Source organism: Canis lupus, chromosome 9, assembly GCF_011100685.1.
Source record: "Canis lupus familiaris isolate Mischka breed German Shepherd chromosome 9, alternate assembly UU_Cfam_GSD_1.0, whole genome shotgun sequence".
Classification (NCBI taxonomy): domain Eukaryota; kingdom Metazoa; phylum Chordata; class Mammalia; order Carnivora; family Canidae; genus Canis; species Canis lupus.
In genome coordinates, this window is record NC_049230.1 from 11,299,261 (window position 1) to 11,321,627 (window position 22,367).

Consider the following 22,367-nt stretch of genomic DNA (forward strand, 5'->3'; position numbering starts at 1 on the left):
ACTTTTAAGATTTTATTTATTTACTTGAGAGAGTGTGAGCGAGAGAGACCACGAGCTACAGTGAGGGGCAGAGGGACAAGTAGACCCCCCGCGGAACGGGGAGGCTGATGCAGGATTCAATCTCAGGACCCCAGGGTCATGACCAGAGCTGAAGGTAGACGCCTAACTGACTGAGCCACCTAGGCACCCCTTCACTTTGATTTTAAAGATAAGTTTGCTAAAAACAATGTTGTATTTTATTTGCGCTATGAGGAAGGAACATCTAGACTTAAAATTGATAATTTTTTAAGGAACAGGGAATGTACATAGTTTCTATGTACTGGTGAGATTGACTAAAACAAGATGAGTAACACCACTGACCATGAATTAAATTTCACAAGTCACTATCTGCAGAGCAAACACAGTTATAATTTTGAAGGAACCAATGTATCTGATACTAAATTCTAACAAATACAGTTTTCTATAATAAACATTTAAGTAAGCATCCAAGTTAGTGGCAACATTTCATAGAGGACAGCTTGCTTTTATTCATAATGATTTTTAGGAAGAATGTAATTGATTTTCACAAGAGATGGAACCCTTAAAAGTCATGAGAGAAGAGCCATAGACCTTCCCTAAGGTTGAGAGTTCTCAGTCCGATGTGTGTGTGTGTTTTTCGCAGATCGTGTGCCTTAACTCGATCTTATTTATTGCTCTGAGGTCATTTCTCACTTTGAGAATTTCCTGTACCCGTGCCAGCAAATTTATTCTCACCCCAGGTTTGTCCCATCCAAGGCCATCTAGATTTGTGGTTTCTTTCTTTAATTTTAGCCAGGGACATACTGCAGTATTTTTAAAATTTGTCATTTCAACTTCCAGAGCACATTATGAACTACTTTTGTAATTATCAGTAACCATGTGCTCCTTTTGTACTCATCAATAACCATGAACTCCTTTTTTACATCTAAACATCTCAAAAAATTTAAAAATTAAGAGTGATGAATATCAATACATAGAAAACTATATGAAATCACCAATTACAGCTGCTCTTTGGGAAGTAAGGGGGGAGCTTCTCCCATGCAGCTAGTTTCTGTAGCAACTTCAGAAAGCCTTCGGGGACACGCTTTGAAGTCCTTACCTACAGCCTATCCCTCAGTGACTAAATAGGATTCTGTTGTATGGATACCTTGATTTACTTAAACTTGTGTACAAAAATCTGGCTTGTATCCAATTTTTTTCATTATCATAGAAAAAACACTATAATGAGCATTTCCTTTCAATCCTTGTAAATATCATTATTTCCTGAATAGAAATTTCTAAAAGCAGATTACTCAAATGGACTGTATTTTTCAGTTTCTTATTCATATTTCAAGTTATTTCCCTCCAAGCTTATAAGAATTTATACGCTTGTGGGAATAAGCAATAATTAAAAATAACCGTAATAATAGCAACAAACAGTTGAAGTTTCTTGAGTACTTAGTGTGTGCTGGCAACTATGATAAGTGATTTACATACTTTTATTTCATTTAATCCTGTGAGATACATAATATCTCTCCCACTTTGCAGATGAAGAAACTGAGGCTTATATTTATTTATTTTTTCTGGTTAATATGGATCAATTCCAACATAGATATTACCAGTTTTCTCTTACCCTAGAAAGCACCATTTTTTTCCCCCATTTAAAAATAGTAAATGTAAAATTTGTTGATGGAGTACCTGGATGGCTCAGTTGGTTAAGCATCTGCTTTTGGCTCAGGTCACAATCCCAGGGTCCTGAGGTGGAGCTCCGCATCAGGCTCCCTGCTCAGTGGGGAGCCTGTTTCTTCCTCCCCCACTGCTTGTTCTTTCTCTATCGCTCTCTCACATAAATAAACAAAATCTTTAAATAATAAACAAACAAGAAAATAAAAGTTGTTGATGTATTTGTTTAGTTGTCCCACTATTGTTTATTAATTAATTCATCTTTTTGATAAATTTAGAAGGTTGTCTCATTAATCTTTATTTTTTATGTTTACTTTGCTCCATCTTCTTTGGTATTCCATCAGTTAGTGTATCCTGGAGTAGTAATATTATCTTTATTATATTTACTCTACTGGTTACCTTATTACTAACATATTATTTTGATTGTTATTTTTTATTTAAATTCAATTTGCCAACATATAGTAAAACACCCAGTGCTCATCCCATCAAGTGCCCTCCTCAGTGCCTGTCACCCAGCTACCCCATCCCCCCACCCACCTCCCCTTCTGCAACCCTTGTCTGCTTCTCAGAGTTCATATTATTTTGATTATTAGAGTTCTCCAATATATTTTAATACCATGTAGTCAAAACTAATTTCTTGATATTCTTTCATTTTTCTTATTTATTTGAGTTTATTTTTCCAATTATTTTTAGGATCTTTTAGTCAAATTATAAGTGAGGATTTTCATGGATTGGATTAAAATAGGAGGAATTTTCTCTTTACATGTACTTATTATTACCAGCACATTTAATAGCTGAGTAAAGTGAACCTCATAGTGTATAGTTTATCCAAGATCATCCAGATAGAAAATGGATGAACTGGAATTCATCCCAGTTGTTAATTAATTTCAATGTTTGAAAGTAGGTCACATAATTTAATTGAAGGAACCTGATCTCTTAGATATAACATATTATAAAATTCTTAAGAATTTCATCCAACGACTTTTCATAACAGAGTTTGGTTTTCACTTGGTGGTAAAGAAAACAAACAAAGAAAATAATAAAGAATTCTTAATGATTTTTTTCTACTGACCTATAAATACAAAAGGTTTGTAATAAAAGAAAAGAAAATTAAAAAAAAAGAAAAGAAAATTTATAACAGGAGAAAAACATAAATTTTTGGTGAATGTATTTTAAAAGGTAAGTAATGCCATGAAAAATGCATATCATTTAACATTTGAAATTGTAAGCTAGAAAAGAATAGCTTAGGATCAAAATCTGTGTATGTGTATATTTACATGTTCTTATATGCACATACACATACACTGGAATTAAGTGTATTATAATGCTTAAATCTGAAAATCTAGTTAATTTTATTTTCTTATGTGCTTGTATTTATTTCACAAATATTCTACAGTAAGCATGTTATGTTAGAAGCCAGGAAAATTTTGGATATTATATGTTTTAAACTACTTAAATGCTTGAAAATATACAACTATAATAAATTTTTTGTTCTACTTTTAGAATCAGCTCTTTCTAATTCTTTCTTATTTATAATGTTAATATTTTATTCTAAAAACAGACTTGACTTTTGACATATATGAAGGTCAAATCACAGCAATTCTGGGTCATAGTGGAGCTGGCAAATCTTCATTGCTGAACATCCTTAATGGGTCATTTGCTCCAACAGAAGGTGAGCAAAAAGAAATATCTCAAAGACAAGATGTCTAGAGGTCATATGCTGCCTTATTTTAAGTTTAAATCTGACCGCTTAAGAGAAAATAATGTTTCTCTAACATCATTTACCACACCGTATGATTTTGAATATATTTTATATTTCCCAAATTTTTATGAAAATCATTAGCCTTATTCTATTGCTACGTGATATTCCAGGGAAAATATATACCACTCTGAACATATATTTATGTTAAGATTAATTCATAGTTGCTACTAAATTGTGAACTCATTATTTTAGATATGAAAATATGCCAGCATTTTCCTAATAAGATCTCTAAGCATTAATAAAGTGTATTATCTTGCCAAAATTATTTTTAACTTCTATATTTAGGATCAGTTACTATCTATAATAAAAATCTCTCTGAAATGCAAGACTTGGAGGAAATCAGAAAGATAACTGGTATTTGTCCTCAATTCAATGTTCAATTTGACATGCTCACCGTGAAGGAAAACCTCAGGCTGTTTGCTAAAATAAAAGGAATTCAGCCGCACGAAGTGGAACAAGAGGTAAATGGGCATGCTTAGATTAACGAGTTAAATTTGCTGGCTTAAATCATGACCACAGAATTCACCTCAGCAATTTACCTGCCCTGTGCTAAATAAAATTTAGGCAGTAGGTCTTATAAAAAAGAACTCGGATCTCCTGCTATAATGGACAGTAAGAATTATATAGTATGGATTGTCTTGGATTTTAAGCTTTGTGTATTTTCTTGCATAGGTACAAAGAATTTTATTAGAATTGAATATACAAAACATTCAGGATAATCTTGCTACACATTTAACTGAAGGACAGAAAAGAAAGCTGACCTTTGGGATTGCCATTTTGGGAGATCCTCAAGTAAGTGAGATTCTGCATGTGGTGGAATGCAGATAGAATATTAGTAAAAAGTCAAGCTCTTCTTTTACCACTAAAAGTAGTAGAGATTTCATTGTAACGCATCAGGAGAGAATCTGCTGTTAAACTATTAATATAAGCATACTGGACATAAATGATTGGATAGTTGTTATTATTTGGTTTTTATTCTTATCCATGCAATCATATGGAAAGAGTTAATGTGAGAGAGATATATTTTATTTTATATATTATCATCCTTGGCAGATTTTGCTATTAGATGAACCAACTGCTGGCTTGGATCCCTTTTCAAGGCATCGAGTATGGAACTTCCTCAAGGAACACAAAGCAGGCCATGTAATCCTCTTGAGTACCAATCTCATGGATGAGGCTGACATCCTGGCTGGTAATTGTTGGTTTTATCTCAGTTTTGTAATGAAGAATTTGGGGAATGTTTATTTCTGGGGCAAGCACTGAGCTCCCATGACTTTGGTGTGTGTTCCATTCCATAGCAGTCCCAGGAATGGCAAAGTCTAACAACCCTATAGAATTCTTCACTGACTATAAGTTTGCTAGACTGTGACCACTAATAACAAAATTGTAATTTTGTAAGCTTTCAATTAATTTAAACATTGAAATCATTATATATCTGGTTGAAAAATATTCACTTATTCTTTAGCATCCAGAGTGGAAAATGTGCCAATTTGTTGTTGTTGTTGTTGTTGTTGTTGTTGTTTTTAAAGAATTATTGGAGGGCACAGAAATAGACTGGAATTCATAAGCTCACTTTAAATTCATCAATTTTGATGTGTATTTCAACTTTTTAAATGTACATTAGATACATTTATTTCCTGTAGAGCACTTCGCCTTTGGAAGTCTGAGCTTTGTCCCTTCCCCCAAATTTTTGAGAGAGGGAAGAAATGACACCTATCATCCTTTCTCTCTTGCTTCTTTTTAATCAGATAGGAAAGTGATCATGTCCAATGGGAGACTGAAGTGTGCAGGGTCTTCTGTTTTTTTGAAGAGAAAATGGGGTCTTGGATATTACTTAAGGTAAAGACTTTGGGGATAGATTGGAGATATGCATATATATGTTTTCAAAACTGGTATATCAAAAAGGCAGATAATTATGGGAGACAGTTGGCCTTATGCTCCATTTCCACCAAACTATTAACTACTGTTTCCCAAATGTTTTTCCTGCCTCTTTGTATCTTTATTAATGCTAATGACAAGCAGAATTTCAAAGGTATAAGCCCAGTCTCACAGATCCCAGCAGGGCTACTTCATGGACCACTTTCAGGTAGCTGCTCTGTACATCCCAAACTTCTCTCTTCTACCCATCCTCCATTTCCCTCAGCTGATCCACACAATCCTGTAACATATTTTCATTCTTTCATTGGGCGCACAAAATCAAATGATTTCAGAAGCTAGTATCAAAAGTGGGAGAGAGTTAAGAGCACTGTATCTAACAAGAAAGGGTGTCCAGGTAAAAAGAATTTTTAAAAACCCAAACCAAAAATCCTATGGCCAAACAAAACATGCATTTAGACCAAACTTCCTTATTAGTCACTAATCCTGGTATCTACACAATCTGGTGAAATTATTTTCCCTAAAAAATTTCTTCTGCCTAGTGTCTTGCCTTGCTCAGTTGATCTTCCTACTTGAAGTATGGTTTCAGTTACAACACACATTTGTTTGTATATCTGTAGTTGTTCTGAATTTATACATCTCTATATAGATCACAAGATTTTTTTTAAACCGATGGCATTATTATTATTACTTCTGGTTTTTCTATTTACTCATTTTGTTTGTTCCCTAAAGCCAAGTAAAGTAGTACTCAAAGGCTAGCTATTCAGTAAAAGCTCTCCTTTTGTTATAGCAGTAGAGAAAATACAAATCAATGATCTTTTTTTTAAAATATCAGTTTGTACAGAAATGAAGTATGTGATCCAGAAAAAATAACATCCTTTGTTAATCATCACATCCCTGATGCTAAATTAAAAACAGAAAACAAAGAAAAACTTGTATATATTTTGCCCATGGAAAGGACAAATAAATTTCCAGGTAACTTAAATATGATTACGATAGAATGAAATTTGGGGACAAGTGTTCACCTAATTATTACCGTTTTCATTATTTAATGGATTTGGATTTTGTCTTAGGTTGGGTTCTCTAAAAAGCAGAACTTGAAATGAAGACTTTAGTGCAAATCATTTGGTAACTGATGCTTAGAAACACCAGTAGGGAATGGGGACATGAGAGTGAGAGGTGAAGGAAGCTAGGGAAGATTGCATTATTGAGCAGATGGTTGCAATACGAAATTGAGATGTAATATCCCTGGAATAAATAAATGCATAAGTGAGCAAGGGGTTCAGAGTTTGGTCATGAGAGGGGTGAGAAAGCTAGGGTATATATTTGCCACTTTCTACCCTTCACTGCTTAAAAGATGCTTTTGGGAGCATTAGTTTTCCAATCCATATGGCTTTACTCAGTATGACCTTAGCATACTTCAGAGCCCAGAAAAAAACGCCTTCAGGCAGGTGTTAATAAGCAGATTTACTATGCATAGGTGAGTACGGACAGGATGGGGGGGCATCAAGGTGTGTACTATAGGTTCCCTTTTATATTTCAATATAATCGTGTATATATTTACTATTTAGAAATAAACATCCATAGTTTATTTATTATATAAAAGTATTCACCGTGGGTTCCCAGGCTGCTGGAAAGCAGCAGTCCCAACCTAGGATTTGTTTGACAAATAATTCTAATAATTGCTAACGCTTTGTACAATGTTTACTATGAGTCAGTCGCTGTTCCCAATAGTTTCATATATACCAACCCATTTGGTCCTACAACTGTTCTATGAAATATGTGCTATAGTCTTCTCTGTCTTACAAATGAGGAAATGCATCTCAGGTTTTTCTTTTCATTTAAAAAACTTCCTTTTTAAACATTCAGTTTATTAAAGGTTTAACTCTCTACAGGCCTGATTTAAAGAGGCTTATATGGATGAGTCAATCTTATTAAGCAAATACTCAGGAATTCAGATTTAGTCTCACCCCCAAATGAGGCAGCTCTCTGTATCATTGTTGGAGCTGCGAAGTGGTATTCTCAAGTCCATAGGCTATACTGTATTATTCTGTCCAGTGGAATACAACTAGCCTGCCTTCTTGTTGGTTGGGGAAGGAGAATAGTGAGTTATATGTTGATACCACCATGAGAACATGTCACGTCAGAGTCCCTGGTGTTGGTGTTTCAGTCCATGGCTGCCCCTTTATGCAGACCCTAGACCACTGCAAGTCCAACAGCATACGTATGTCCTATAGGAAATATGGAAGGTAATAATAAATGTTTATTGGAAGGTGAGAAGATGATGTTCTTTTTTTTTTTCTTAAAGATTTTATTTATTTATCCATGAGAGACACACAGAGAGATGCAGAGAGAGAGGCAGAGACACAGGCAGAGGGAGAAGCAGGCTCCATGCAGGGAGCCCAACATGGGACTTGATCCCGGGTCTCCAAGATCATGTCCTAGGCAGAAGGCAGGCGCTAAACTGCTGAGCCACCCAGGCTGCCTGATGATGTTTTTCTGATTGCTCATATTTCCTCAAAGAAATATTCTGGAAGTTCATGAGCTGAGAATATTAAATAGAATACAGATGGTTTGAGGGTAGAGGGAAAGTGCTGACATACTCATTTCAGAAAGGAAGAACATTCTAATAAAATTTTGCTTTTGCTTACTGTGATATTCCAAAGATGTATATTTTCTGAACAATATTCTGGATTATCTTTTAAATAGGTGTTAATTTACTGGATTTTGTTATCACTGTGGTATGTAAAATGTATCTATTCTGGTCTGTTGCCTTAGAGCTTTTCAGTGATCTTGATAAGTGTTCTGGCCAGGGTGTGATGAGTTATGACATTTCCGTGTCAACTCTGAATGACGTCTTCATGAAACTGGAAGGCAAATCAACCATCGAACAAGGTAAATTCATTGTATAAGTAACAGAAAATCAATTTCCAAATAAGCATGGTTTAAATTTAGTATTTTATAATACCTTAGGCGTGATTTACACTAACGGATGTGAATAGTTCTAAATTTGACTTTGCTGTTTGGGAAGTATTGTTTTCTACCATCATTACTAGGACTGAACACAGATCCCTTCTTGGAATAGAAGAGACTTTTCTTTGGAAACTATTTCCTTCCTATTTCAGCAGTTTTCTCCTATCCCCAGATGCTCACTGCTTCTTGGGTATTCTAAGGATGTGAAAGGCTCTTAAATCAAGGTCATTTATTATAAAAATAGCTCTTAGTTTGTTCGTGTACAAAATTTCACTGAAGGTCTTAATGCGGAAAAGGCTAGGGTCATCTCCTGTGTATTTTAGTGGATAGTAATAAGAGTCGTTTACAGAGCCTCTATGCCAGAAACTTTGAACAATATGTGGATATAGTACATTACCTTTCTACAATAGCCTTTCCAACAAAAGGCATTGGCACCATTTTACATAGGAGAAAACTAGACTAAGAGCCATTAAAGGATTGGTCCCAAATCATGCCACTTATAAGTCATGTATTTGGGAATCAGGTACAGGTGTAGTGGTTTCAGAGCTGGTAATCGTTCGCCTATATTTTGAAATTATTGACAGCCTAATAGCCAACATTTAGGCATCAGTGATTGGCTATTCTTAGGGAGAATATTTCTTGAAATCCCTCAGAATATTGCTACACATGAGACCTTCTATGCCTTTTCAAAGGTTAGGCATAATGAAGTCACCCTTTACTGAATTATTTTTGGGGGTATGAATTTAGTTATATTTTATCATTGAGTTTATTGAAAGTGGATGTTATAAATATAATTTGTTTCTTCTTTGGCTTGCTTTGTAACCATTGTAAAATAATTTTAATGTTACTAAAAAGAGAAAACTGTGATGCCCGAGGATGGCATTAATAATGTGTGTGTGTGTGTATGTGTGTGTGTGTAGATTTTGAACAAGCAGAGATGGTAAGAGACACAGAAAGCCTACATGAAATAGAGCCAGCTTGCTCTTCTATTCCTGAAACGCAGAAGGCTGTGAGTGACATGGGCCTCTGGAAAATGCAGACCTGCGCAATAGCACGACTCCGTTTCTTAAAGTTAAAACGTGGAAGGGAAGAGCTTTTGACCCTGTGAGTACCAGAGTACTGTGGTTTTCTTAGTGAGTTTCAAGAGAGGGTGAAACCAGAAGAGAATTTTAAACTAGAACATAATACCCAATATTCTTGCCAGAAAATGGATAAATACAACATTTCATTTTACTGACAGTGGGAATGCCTGTATGGTAACACTTGATGAGCCTTATACACAGGTTTGTTTAGTTTTCATGGTTTGATAGCCTGCTGTCTATAATTATGGCTGGCATAGAGTTGGTACCCAACAAATATTTGTGAAATGTCTAACAATAAATAAAATTGCTACAGATTCATGTGGTTATTTTTTCTTTATTGGTAGACTGTTGGTATTTGGAATTGCCATGTTCCCTTTGATTGTGGAAAAGATACTTAATGTTCTATTAATTCAAAAGATTGACTGGAAATTTAAACCCGAAGTGTATTTCCTCTCTCCGGGACAACCTCCCAAAGACCCTCGTACCAGCCTATTGATCATCAATAACACAGGTGAAGAGAAAAACAGCATTTTAATCCAGAAAGAAGTTATTTTTATGTAGAGCAAGAAAAAGCAAATCATAGGAGAAGAAAATTTGTATTTAGACTTTATTTATAGAAAATAGCTGAGGAGCAATGCATATTTGGCCTGAGTTTGGAGATGATAGAGATGGTGGGACAAGGCAAAAGGAATGTGGGTCACTATATAACCTGGTTAAAGCAGAACTTCCCATCTACCTGAACACCCTAAGCTATTATGTGAGACAGAAATGAACCTCCAAACTGACTGAACCGCTTTATTTGAGATCTCTTTGTTATAGCAGCCTAACCTGTTCCATAAATATTATACACACTGATTGATATGTAAATAATGCATTTTTATACCCTATGCCCCTCTGGGTTCCTTAGGACAGTTTGGCACCCATGTTCTTATTATCCTAAATTATGGGTAATTGGTTATATCTAACTGCTTATTTAACTTTGAAAAATCTTTTGTTTCTTCCTAAGATTATATATATTCAGCATAAGGAGGCCTCTCTTGACAAGTACCCCAGCCCATTCCAAAATTCATATACATTTGTGACTCAAGATTATAGATTCTCCTCTTTTAATAAAGGTGGTCTTTTCACTTCGGTTTCTCATTCTTCTTTTCAGTTTGGGTTTTAGAAAGTTTTATTCATTCTGGTACCTTAAAATGGAAAGTTCTGCTAATTATATATTTTATTTCTAAGAGCTAGATATGTCCAGCCTGTTATTGTCAGCCTATTCATTTTTATTTTTCAGCCTATTATTGTCTTATGTATATGTTTTCCTCTCTAGTTACTCTAAGAACAATATACTTAACTTATTTATTTTTCTTCCTTGTACTCAGCTGTGAGGTATTTTGTGATTTAAGTTTGGGGTTTCTCTGCCAACTTGTTCTTATTTTCTCAAAATATAATGATTCTTGGTATGATGTTCATTTTAAATCAGGGAATTTCTCTTTGCCTGAGGGAATGTGGATAGCTATTAAGGTTTCCTACCTTAGGTGACTGTGGAGATGTAGTGGAACAGGTGGTGGCCCAGGGTGCATGGAAAACTTACATTTTCTATGTTTACATTCCTTTCCTACCTCATGGGAATCCTAATTCATCTGGAGCTTGGCCCAATTTTTGTGATCCTGAACCCCTTCTGAGTGTCCCCAGTATGAACTCCATTTCAAAGTCTAAATGAGCAAAAAATGAGAGTCCTTTTTTTCCTCTCTCTCTCTCTTTTTCCCATTCCATTCTGTCCTTTTAGTTGTTTGGAGCTACTTTAGATCTTGTTTTCCCCCAAATAGTATCTTAAAAAGTAATTCTGGGGATTTATATACTGGGGACAACTTCAGCTACTGCCTGCTTCATGTGGACCAAGCGGAGAGGACTGTGGTTACTTTACTTCAGGTTAACCAGTTAATGAGCATGGCTCTGGCTCCCTTGAATTTTTCCACTCTGAGTTTCCATATCCTGGACATTGGTTTTGTCCTTTGTAGTTGTCTACTCCTGTATGCTCCAGGCTGTGGGTTTTTCTTAGCTATTATTTCTCTGTCAAACAATCTCATATACTTTCTTCTTTAAAGGCATATCAAAAACTTTGGTCAGATAATGGAACTTTTTTCATTTCTTTCTCTCTAAAGAGAAAAAAACTATAATATATATATGTGTATATATATATATATATATACATATATATATATATTTGCCTAAATATATTTAGGTAATAGATATGTATGTAAAATCCACATATTTTTTTCTTAAATATTTATTTATTTATTTTAGATAGAGCAAGCCAGCACACATGGAGAGGGAGAGAATCTCAAGTAGATTCCATGCTGAGTGCAGAGCCAATATGGGGCTCAATCTCATGACCCTGAGATCATGACCTGAGTTGAAACCAAGAGTCAGATGCTTAGCTGACTGCGCCACCCAGTCCCTCCTATGTATATGTTAAATACACATACATGAATTTACTTTTTAGTTATTTCAAAGAATAAGAGAGAGAGAGAAGTGTTATTATTGGCCATTTTAGGCTGGCTCATCTAAAATACTCCTCATATAATTATTGAATTTCTACAAATTATTGAGTTCAAATGTATTTTTTTAACCAAGAATCATAAAATAGAATTATCTTGTTTTAATGGTCACATGTTAACTTGCCCTAAACAGAATTATAAAGCTAACTCATCACAGCTAGGATTTGAAAAATAGAAGATAGTAGTCTGAGCTAGCATTATTATTGTGATGCCCAAAGAGACATGCCTTCACATAATATTCCATAATACTAACTTTAAATTATGTATGTTGTTTATTTTAAAAAATTGACATATATATTGTTGCTTTCTATGGCTTTCTGTTATTGATTTCATGCTAGACTCAAATATTGAAGATTTTATACAGTCAGTGAAGCATCAAAATATACTTTTGGAAGTAGATGACTTTGCAAACAGAAATGGCACTGCAGACCTGTCATACAATGGAGCTATCATAGTTTCTGGTAAACAAAAGGTATGTTTGCCCCTTGTTTTTGCTTTCATGGAAAAAAAAAAAAACCAACAAAGTGCTACATTTTTAACTGTTTCAAATGACAGTTAACCCAACTAGTATACAGCAACTTGACTTAAAAACATGTGGGGTCATTACTGAATAACCTGTGAAGTTTAAAAAGCTTTTGTAAAACATTTTCAACCTTTACTTTGGAATTAGATGATTTTTATTGTGGAAAGTAGCTAAGTATAATTGTATTATTCAGATTCAATAAAATATTAGATTTTATAATTACCAACCATGAATTGAAGGAATTTTATTCAATGGCTAACTACTCAAAAGATGTTTTTATATACAGATGACTCTTGAACAACATGGGTGTTAGGGGAGCCAAACCTCTGCATGTTGAAAATCTGCATATAAACTCTTAACTCCCTAAAAACTAACCTAAGCTCCTACTGTTGACTGGAAGCCTTACCAATAACATAAACAGTCAATTAACACATATTTTGTGCATTCTATGTATTATATGACATATTTTTTCAATAAGGTAAGCTAGAAAAAAGACAATGTTATTAAAATCATAAGGAAGAGGGATCTGTGGGTGGCTCAGCGGTTTGGCGCCTGCCTCTGGCCCAGGGTGTGATCCTGGAGTCCCAGGATCAATTCCCACATCCGGCTCCCTGCATGAAGCCTGCTTCTCCCTCTGCCTGTGTCTCTGCCTCTCTCTCTCTGTGTCTCTCATGAATGAATAAATAAAATCTTTAAAAAAAATCATAAGGAAGAGAAAATACATTTATAGAATGGTACTATATCGGAAAAAATTCACATGTAAGTGAATGGTGTAGTTCAAAACCATGTTGTTCAAGGGCCAACTATATTGAGAATATACATAAAGTACTGTAAAAGCCACATGAAATCTATGAGAGAAAAGTGTTCTCGGCCTACTGTTAACCCGTTTCAATTTGGGTAAAAGAGTACAAGCAGTAAAGATTCTTCCTGGTACAAGACTATTGGAAAAATGTCCTAATTGTAAATAAAACTCTGAGTCTTATAGCCCAAAGAAAAGCTGGGAGCTATATTAAATGAAGCTACCTCATTATTTCTTACTAAAAGGAAAATAAAAACAAAAACAAAGGTGTTGTAAGATATGTCAGTTCTACCTAAACTGAGTATATCATTAAAAAGTGCAATCTTACTCTGCTGTACACCTGAAACTAATGTAGCATTGCGTGTCAACTATATTTCAATTAAAAAAAAAGTAATCTCTTTGTGCCAACTGTGGGAAACTGCATTGCTTAGCCATCACTTTGTTACTTATTTACATGAACTATTAGAATATTTAAACCTTTTTGAGCTTTTGATAATTGCATGAACATTTTCATACACATGAAGAATATAATCATTGTCTTAAAAAGTATAAAGATGACTCTTTGTCAGTGTCACCATGAATATTTTATGCACCTTATGCTTATCTCCTATCCAGGAAATCCAGGTTCCTTTGCTCACTATAAACTGACAGGGCTACTTTTATATTCAGTTATTTGAGATTTCCTCATCAGCAAAATGAGGACAAAATAATCTAAAATTAATAATACTAAGAAACACTCATATTGCTGACTATACCAATAATTTATTAACCCATTTCACAGACGAGGAAAAGGTCAATTAACTTGAGGATGGTCCCACAGCTAGAATGTGACACTATTGAGATCTTAATATAAAACATTTTTCTTTATTCTTGAATGTTTTAGGATTAACATCATTTTATTTGTTCTTGTTTTATTCAAAGGATTACAGATTTTCAGTTCTGTGCAACACCTTGAGACTGCATTGCTTTCCTGTTCTCGTGAATATTGTTAGCAATGGGCTACTTCGAATGCTTAATGGTACACAAAATATTCAAATTGAGAGAAGTCCATATCCTTTTGTAAGTATTGGATTTACTCATTCTGAACAATTAATTTGGCAAGCAACCTATGTTTTCCCTTTTTAGCTTTTAAATATTCACAACTCATTGTTAATCCTAAAAAACTTTTTTGTTCTAACATTTTAAACATTATATCTAACAAAATATGTTTTTTCCCCTTGGTATTATCAGAGAATGCTCATGAGGGGAATACTTTTCAATATTATGTTATAGTCTAGAGAATTTTCTGGGAGGATAGACTTGATTGCAGAAGTGTATCGGAGAGAGTGTGTGTGAGGGTGTGTGTGTGTGTGTGTGTGTGTGTGTGTGCATGTACTGAATTGGGAATCAGGAACACTTGCAAAACAGCTTTAGAATCTTATAAGTCTGATATAATTTGTTGGTGGACCCTTCACTGACTAAATGAGTAGTAGATTGATTTGAAGGACAATATGCCAGTTCTTGGGCTCTATGCTTTCTGTTTATTTATTTTTTATCTTTTAAATTATTTATTTTTTGATGCCTTCTGTTTTATTCCTTCACGTACTCAGACTTGTTGTGTATTGCAGGGGTATCTGATGCACGCAGGCTGCATCTTCAGGGTTTTTGTCAACTGGCTACAGCCTGGATTTAGACAACAGGAAGCAGTAGTAGGAGGCAGGAGAGTGGGAGGATCCTGCAGCTTGGGCTCCAGGCACATTGTTTCCTTCCTTTGCCCCTCCAGCCCAGAAGTGACAGTGTCTTCTTGCTTCATCCTTGTTGGCTTCTCTGATCTTTTCACATATGTGATCCTTGCATGAGGATTTTCTTTCTAAGTACTGAAAGTAGCAATGGCTTTCTGGTTAGACCTTGATACTCAAGAGGGATCTCTTAAAGCTGACTCAAACTGTTTCAAACCAAGAGATGGAAGAGAGATAAATAGGATTAGAAATGGAGCCATCAAAAAGGGAAGCCCATTTTGTGACAAAGGGGTTGAATTCAGTTTTGGCTTCACTGCATTTGTGGTGCTGGGGGTATGTGCAAGAGCGGATGGGCAGATTATACATGAGCAGCTGGTGATGGACACATGCACCTATGAGTTGAAGCCACCACTGATCCTGACAGCTGGGACAGGGTAAGGATAGAGGAGTCTGAAGGAACTCTCCAGAAAGTAGAACCAACTGGCAGTAGGAAGACACAGATGATATCTTCTCTTGGTCCTTCAGTTTTCTCATGTCATTACTTGTTTACTCAGAACAAAAACAGACCAGGCCCTACAGTTCCTCTCTTATGTATCCCCAGTGGCACACACCTTTCTTCTCTCATCTATTCTTATGAAAATGGTAATGGATTTTCATACCTGGTGAAATATTCTAATTTATCATTGTAACCTCTAAAGCCTTCAGTAAAGCTTGAGAACTAAAGACTTATTTTGAGACAGGCTACTACACTGCTGAATGTGATTATATCCAAGAAGCAATCCTGTACCTAAGCATAGACCCAGCCTCAGGCAGACACTGATTTGGGGATGTTCAAAGTTCATCTCCTTGCCCGTGGTCTTGGTGGCATCAAATTTTCTTTTTAGCTCTGTTGCTTCAGAACACATTTGACTGGCTGCTGACATCTTCACATAACTATCACCGGGTAAGTAGAGAAAGGCATGCTACTTAGGCCTGAATGATCTATTTCTTCCAGATCATAATTTCCAAATTATTATTTTTTGTATTATGGAAAAAATATATAAAATTCACCATCATAACCATTTTTAAGTATACAGGTTTTTTTTTAAGGATTTTATTTATTTATTTATTCATGAGAGACAGAGAGCGGGGGGGCGGGGCAGAGATGCAGGCAGAGGGAGAAGTAGGCTCCACTCAGGGAGCCTGATGCGGGACTTGATCCCAGGACTCCAGGATCATGACCAAGGCAGAAGGCAGGTGCTAAACCACTGAGCCACCCAGAGATCCCCTTAAGTATACAGTTGAGTAGTGTTAAGTTTATTCCCATTATTGTGAAACAGATCTCTCAAACTTTTTCATCTTGCAGAACTAAAACTTCATACCCATTAGTATTGTTTTTTTTTTTTATTTTTTTATTTTTATTTTTTTTTTTTTTTGGTGACTGGCTTATTTCCCTTAGAATAGTATCTTTGAAATTTATCCACATAGTAACACGTGACAGGATTTCCTTCCTTTTAAAGACTGAATAATATTCCTCCATATGTATATGCCATGTTTTGTTGATCTGTTGATCTGTTGGTGGACATCTGGGTTGCTTCCACCTCTTGGCTATTATGAATAGTGCTGCTATGAACCTGCATGGGAAGATATCTCTTTGAAACCCTGCTTTCAGTTCTTTTCAGTATTCACGCTGAAGTGGGTCCTGAGTTTATTTGATTTCTCTTTTTTTTATCTAGGAGTTAAAGCCTCATGTTAAATGATCAGAAATAATTTCCCCTCCTACCTTCATACATTGATGTTGCTGGATTAAGGCGTACACTTTTTTATTTTACTTTTTAAAAATATTTTCTTTATTTATTCATGAGAGACACAGAGAGAGAGAACCAAAGACATAAGCAGAGGGAAAAAAAAGCAGGCTCCATGCAGGGAGCCCGATGTGGGACTCGATCCTGGGACTCCAGGATCATGCCCTGGGCCGAAGGCAGGTGCTCAACTGCTGAGCCACCCAGGTGTCCCAAGGCTTACACTTTCTTAAATATTTTATTTATTTGAGACAGAGAGAGAGCACGAGAAGAGAGGAGGGTCTGAGGGAAAGGAAGAAGCAGACTCCCCACTGAGCAGGGAGCCCGATGTGGGGCTTGATCCCAGAGATCATGACCTGAGCCAAAGGCAGACACTTAACTGATTGAGCCACCCGGGTGCCCCACGGTATATACTTTTATTTTGATTTTTCAATAGTTCAAAAAACACATTCTTTATGAGAACTACTGTTTGTTTCCTTTTTTAATTTTAATTTTTTGTTAGTTTCAGAGGTAGAATTTAGTGATTTATCAGTTGCATATAACACCTAGTGCTCATCAAATGCCCTCCTTAATGCCCATCACCTAATTACCCCATCCCTTCACTGACTCCCCCTACCAGCAACTGCAGTTTTCTATAGTTAAGAACCTCTTTTGGTTTGCCTCCCTATCTGTTTTCATCTTATTTGATTTATTATTTTATTTTTTCTTCCCTTCCCCTATGTTCATCTGTTTTGTTTCTTAAATTCTACATATGAGTGAAATCATATGGTATTTGTCTTTCTCTGATTTATTTCACTTAGCATAATACCCTTAGTTTCATCCACATCTGTGCAAATGGCAAAATTTCTTTCTCTTTGATGACCGAATAGTATTCCATTGTATGTATACCACATCCTCTTTATCCAGTCATTGTCAATGGACTTCTGGGCTCTTTCCATATTTTGGCTATTGTGGACATTGCTGCTATAAACATTGTGGTACATGTGTCCCTTCAAATCCTTTGGATAAACACCTAGTAGTGCTATTCTTCGGTTGTAGGGGAGCTCTGGTTTTTTTTTTTTGTTTTTTTTTTGTATATGTTTTTTTTCTGGAGCTCGATTGGCCAACATATAGCATAACACCCAGTGCTCATCCTGTCAAGTGCCCCCCTCAGTGTCCATCACCCAGTCACCCCATCCCCCCGCCCACCTCCCTTTCCACTACCCTTTGTTCGTTTCCCAGAGTTAGGGGTCTCTCATGTTCTGTCTCCCTCTCTGATATTTCCCACTCATTTTCTCTCCTTTCCCCTTTATTCCCTTTCACTATTTTTTATATTCCCTGAATGAATGAAACTGTATAATGCTTGTCTTTCTCCAATTGACTTACTTCACTCAGCATAATACCCTCCAGTTCCATCCACGTCGAAGCAAATGGTGGGTATTTGTCGTTTCTAATGGCTGAGGCATATTCCATTGTATACATAGACCACAGCTTTATCCATTCATCTTTTGATGGACACAGAGGCTCCTTCCACAGTTTGGCTATTGTGGACATTGCTGCTATAAACATTGGGGTGCAGGTGTCTCGGTTTTTCACTGCATCTGTATATTTGAGGTAAATCCCCAGCAGTGCAATTGCTGGGTTGTAGGGTAGCTCTATTTTTAACTCTTTGAGGAACCTCCACACTGTTTTCCAGAGTGGCTGTACCAGTTCACATTCTCACCAACAGTGAAAGAGGGTTAGGGGAGCTCTATTTTTAACGGTAACTCCATACTGTTTTCCAGCGTGACTGCACCAGTTTGCATTCCCACCAGCAGTGTTAGAGGGTTCCCCTTTCTCCACAATCTCGCCAACATCTCTTGTTTCCTGGGTTGTTAATTTTAGCCATTCAGACCCATGTGAGGTGATATCTCATTTTGGTTTTGACTGTATTTCCCTGGTGCTGAGTGATGTTGAGCATTTTTTTAATATTTATTTTTTGAGAGAGAGAGAGAGAGAGGCAGAGACATAGAGGCAGAGGGAGAAGCAGGCTCCATGCAGGGAACCCAATGTGGGACTCCATCCCGGATCCCGGGACTCCAGGATCATGCCCTGGGCCAAAGGCACGTGCCAAACTGCTAAGCCATGCAGGGATCCTGATGATGAGCATTTTTTCATGTGTGTGTTGTAGGAAGAATTAATAACTATTCTTCTGAAACTGTTTCAAAACATAAAAATGGAAGGAAAACTTACAAACTCATTCTATGAGGCCAGCATTACCCTGATCCCAAAACCAGATAAAGACCCCACCAAAAAGGAGAATTGCAGACCATATCCCTGATGAACATGGATGCAAAAATTCTCACCAAGATACTAGCTAATAGGATCCAACAGTACATTAAAAGGATTATTCTCTTTTGGTAATCCCACGACCAAGTGGGATTAATTCCTGGGCTGCAAAAGTGACTCAACATCCCCAAATCAATCAATGTGATACACCACATTAGTATTTGTTCCATTTTAAAAATATTCACAAGTTTAAAGTACTTTTTATATTTGCAGGATGATGAGATTTTCTCAACTGGGCTGCCGGAAGGTTTCACATTCTTATTTTGGATTGTGTGCAGCATTTCTCCTTACTTCTCCATGAGCAGTATCAGCGATTACAAAGTAAGAGAAGGGGGGAAAAAGAGAAACTTCAAAGACTCCAGTAATTGTGCTTTAAAAACTATGTGTTCAAAATGTTTTCCTGTGAGAAAAGCCTACAAACATATGTTTAATTTAGATAGTACAGTTAAGCATTATTTCTATCAAGTCAGGAACTTTGCTTCTAATAACAGAAAATACTTTTTACTTCAAAATTACAGGACAAATGCAGTTAATTTTACAGGAACTCAAATTAATCTAAACTTTTAACTGGTACTATTATACAACTTTCAACTACATTATTTCCCAGTGAAAAGGGAAAAAAAAATCATTGACATTTACATTGAGGACCAGATATAAGACTTAAATACCCTTTCTACTGTGGCAAATAAACTTTTTGGTTATGTTGGTATTTGATCATGTCTGTTATTCAAGGCAAAACAGTTAAATCAGATTTAGATAAGTCATCCTTCAGTATTCTGAGACAGTAACCCCTATAATATATTTGGATAATGAATAATTTATTGTCCTTTGGGCTTCAGAATAATATCTTTTGAAGGAGGTTTATGCCTTGATTATTATGAGGTCTGCTTTTCTAGTCATTATGCATGAGTTAAAGTGGTGCTGGAAATCAAACCTATAAAATAAAACAATACTCATTTTCACAATGGCCCTATTATGGAATTGGCTCTTTAGACTTCGAATACTAAATAATATATTAATAATTGAATTATTAAATGATTTAAAATGATTTGAATATATCTGTCTTAAATTCTCTCTGAATATATTTGCTTTGGATTTGGATTTCAACTGAATCTATTTATTTCCTGTGTTTTCTCATCAGAAGAGAGCTAAGTCCCAGCTATGGATCTCAGGCCTCTATCCTTCTGCCTACTGGTTTGGGCAGGCACTGGTGGATATTAGCTTCTTTGTTTTTTTTCTCTTTTCAATGCTTTTATTTTTGTACGTAGCAAGCTTAATGGAAATTTATATCACAAGCGGAATTGTGTTTGCTTTGGTAAGTAACACACTATACTGACAATATCTTAAATTTATGATAAATTATAACATTTGATATTTTCAATAAGCAATACGTTTTCATTTTTATTTTGTCATAAACTAAAACAAAAAAGTTCAAAGTGCATGTACAAAAACTTTTTTAAAAGAATTTTATTTATTTGAGAGAGAGAGAAAGAGAGCTCAAGTTGGGCGGGGGCAGAAAGAGAGGGAGAAGCAGACTCCCCACTGAGCAGGAGCCTGATGTGGGGCTCTATCCCAAGACCCTGAGATCATGACTTGAGCCAGAATCAGACGCTTAAATGACTGAGCCACTTGGGCACCCCCACAATAATATATTTAAAAATATTTGTAATTTAATTTTTCCTCTGTTAATATATCATTGTTTGACCTTGATATAATCTGTATTATTTTCAGGTTATATTCATGCTCGGTTATGCAGCTTCACTTGTCTTCCTAACATATGTGATATCCTTTATTTTTCGCAAGACGAGAAAAAGTAGTGGCCTTTGGTCATTTTGCATCTATATTGTGAGTACATATACGAACATATGAACAAAGAGATAGAGTTCTTTTTTTTTTTTAATCTTTCAGTGTAACATTACATATAGTCACTTTTGCCTTGAGAAATGGGAAAAACTAATATCTTAAAATTACACCATAGAAAGGATAACATTCATAGACAACCCTTTGACTAGGGTTTATGGAGAATCTTACAGAAGACTTGTAGTTCAAGATGCTGCTATTAAGTTTATGGATTCTTAAAAATACATGGCTTCCTGGTAACACTAGAATAAAAACTGGCTTTGTAACATTTGACAGGATAATCCATGTCTACAGTCTTAAAGAAATAATTTCAGATATTGAAGATGTTTTTATACATATGCCAGAGAATTTATTAGTAAATTGGAATGAAAGATTACTGAAAGCCCAAGATGGCTGAAAACTTGGATGGAAATGCACACCAAGACTCTAGAGACTCACAGTGCCTCATCCGAACACTGCAGGTGCCTTTTAGATGATATTCCCAACTAGTGGTCGAATGTCTGTCCTGCAAACACAGTTCTCAACTCTTGGAGTGGGAGTCCTGAAACCATGAGAGAAACCCAACGGAAGGCCATTTGCTAAGAAAATATATCTGACATCACCTACTGATTTCTATAAAAATTAGATTTTTCTGGTCAGCAGGTAGCTGTTGATTTATCCCTACTCAATGGACAGTATTCTGTCTCGACTCTTATAGATTGTATCTCTGTATTCAGCAGGTAGTGTCTATAACCATCCATCTTATCATCATCAGGACAACCCAGTCCAAGTACAGAAGTTAAAAAAGAGGAGTAGAGATACCTCACTTAGAAGACTGGCTTGAGGCAGTCATGAGGATTTAGCACACCAAAATCTTTCCATTCATACTCTGCATGGAAACTTTTTTGTTTGGTCAACAATCTTACTGCCTTTGCCTAGTGTAAACTCAGATGCTGGTAAAGATGTCAGTGAAAGAGAGTCTGGCTTAATGGTTGATTTCTTTGCAGTCAGCAATTTTGTATATGTCCAGCAAAGGTAAATGAAGAATTTGTACCCACACTTCATATTTTCTAGTAGCTTCAACTCTGGATGAAGTCTTTTTTGGAGCTGATATTCAAGCAATGTCAGGGTTATTGGCCAATATGGTTGTTGACAGGTCTGTTACTGCCAGCCTGAGCGAGGCTTAACATATCCTAGTGAGTACCCTCATGGGCACTCTAAGCTTACTGTTCGCCAGTGCTAAGTAATCAGCAACCTGGAGTCATGGCTCCTTTTCATTATGTCATTTCCCACTCCTTTGGTTGGCTCTCCTTAAGCAGAAACCATTCCAGACTGGAACAAATTCATGTCTACATGAATGTATTTTTGCTACGTTTCAAGTGAACAATCAGCTCCTGGTTTACCTTATATTCACTGTTCATCCTGGCTTGTATATAGATTTGACAGTCTCTCAGGTGAAGAGACACTCAACATTAACAG

The 22,367-nt window shown here is 35.9% G+C and overlaps 1 protein-coding gene across 10 annotated transcripts in view; it reads left to right on the plus strand.

The window, feature by feature from the left end:
* ABCA6 (ATP binding cassette subfamily A member 6) overlaps positions 1-22,367 on the plus strand; it is a 114,546-nt gene that overhangs the window by 73,941 nt on the left and 18,238 nt on the right. For 8 of the 10 annotated variants that reach the window (XM_038546754.1, XM_038546755.1, XM_038546762.1 and 5 more), the window contains 14 exons: positions 3,242-3,352; positions 3,728-3,903; positions 4,115-4,234; positions 4,496-4,634; positions 5,191-5,281; positions 6,153-6,292; positions 8,096-8,212; positions 9,211-9,394; positions 9,717-9,883; positions 12,260-12,393; positions 14,165-14,302; positions 19,263-19,370; positions 20,191-20,364; positions 20,781-20,894. In XM_038546754.1, the coding sequence (XP_038402682.1) occupies positions 3,242-3,352; positions 3,728-3,903; positions 4,115-4,234; positions 4,496-4,634; positions 5,191-5,281; positions 6,153-6,292; positions 8,096-8,212; positions 9,211-9,394; positions 9,717-9,883; positions 12,260-12,393; positions 14,165-14,302; positions 19,263-19,370; positions 20,191-20,364; positions 20,781-20,894 (1,913 nt within the window). The remainder of the gene's footprint in view (positions 1-3,241; positions 3,353-3,727; positions 3,904-4,114; positions 4,235-4,495; positions 4,635-5,190; positions 5,282-6,152; positions 6,293-8,095; positions 8,213-9,210; positions 9,395-9,716; positions 9,884-12,259; positions 12,394-14,164; positions 14,303-19,262; positions 19,371-20,190; positions 20,365-20,780; positions 20,895-22,367) is intronic. The other 2 variants (XM_038546757.1, XM_038546760.1) reach the window with 2 other exon arrangements.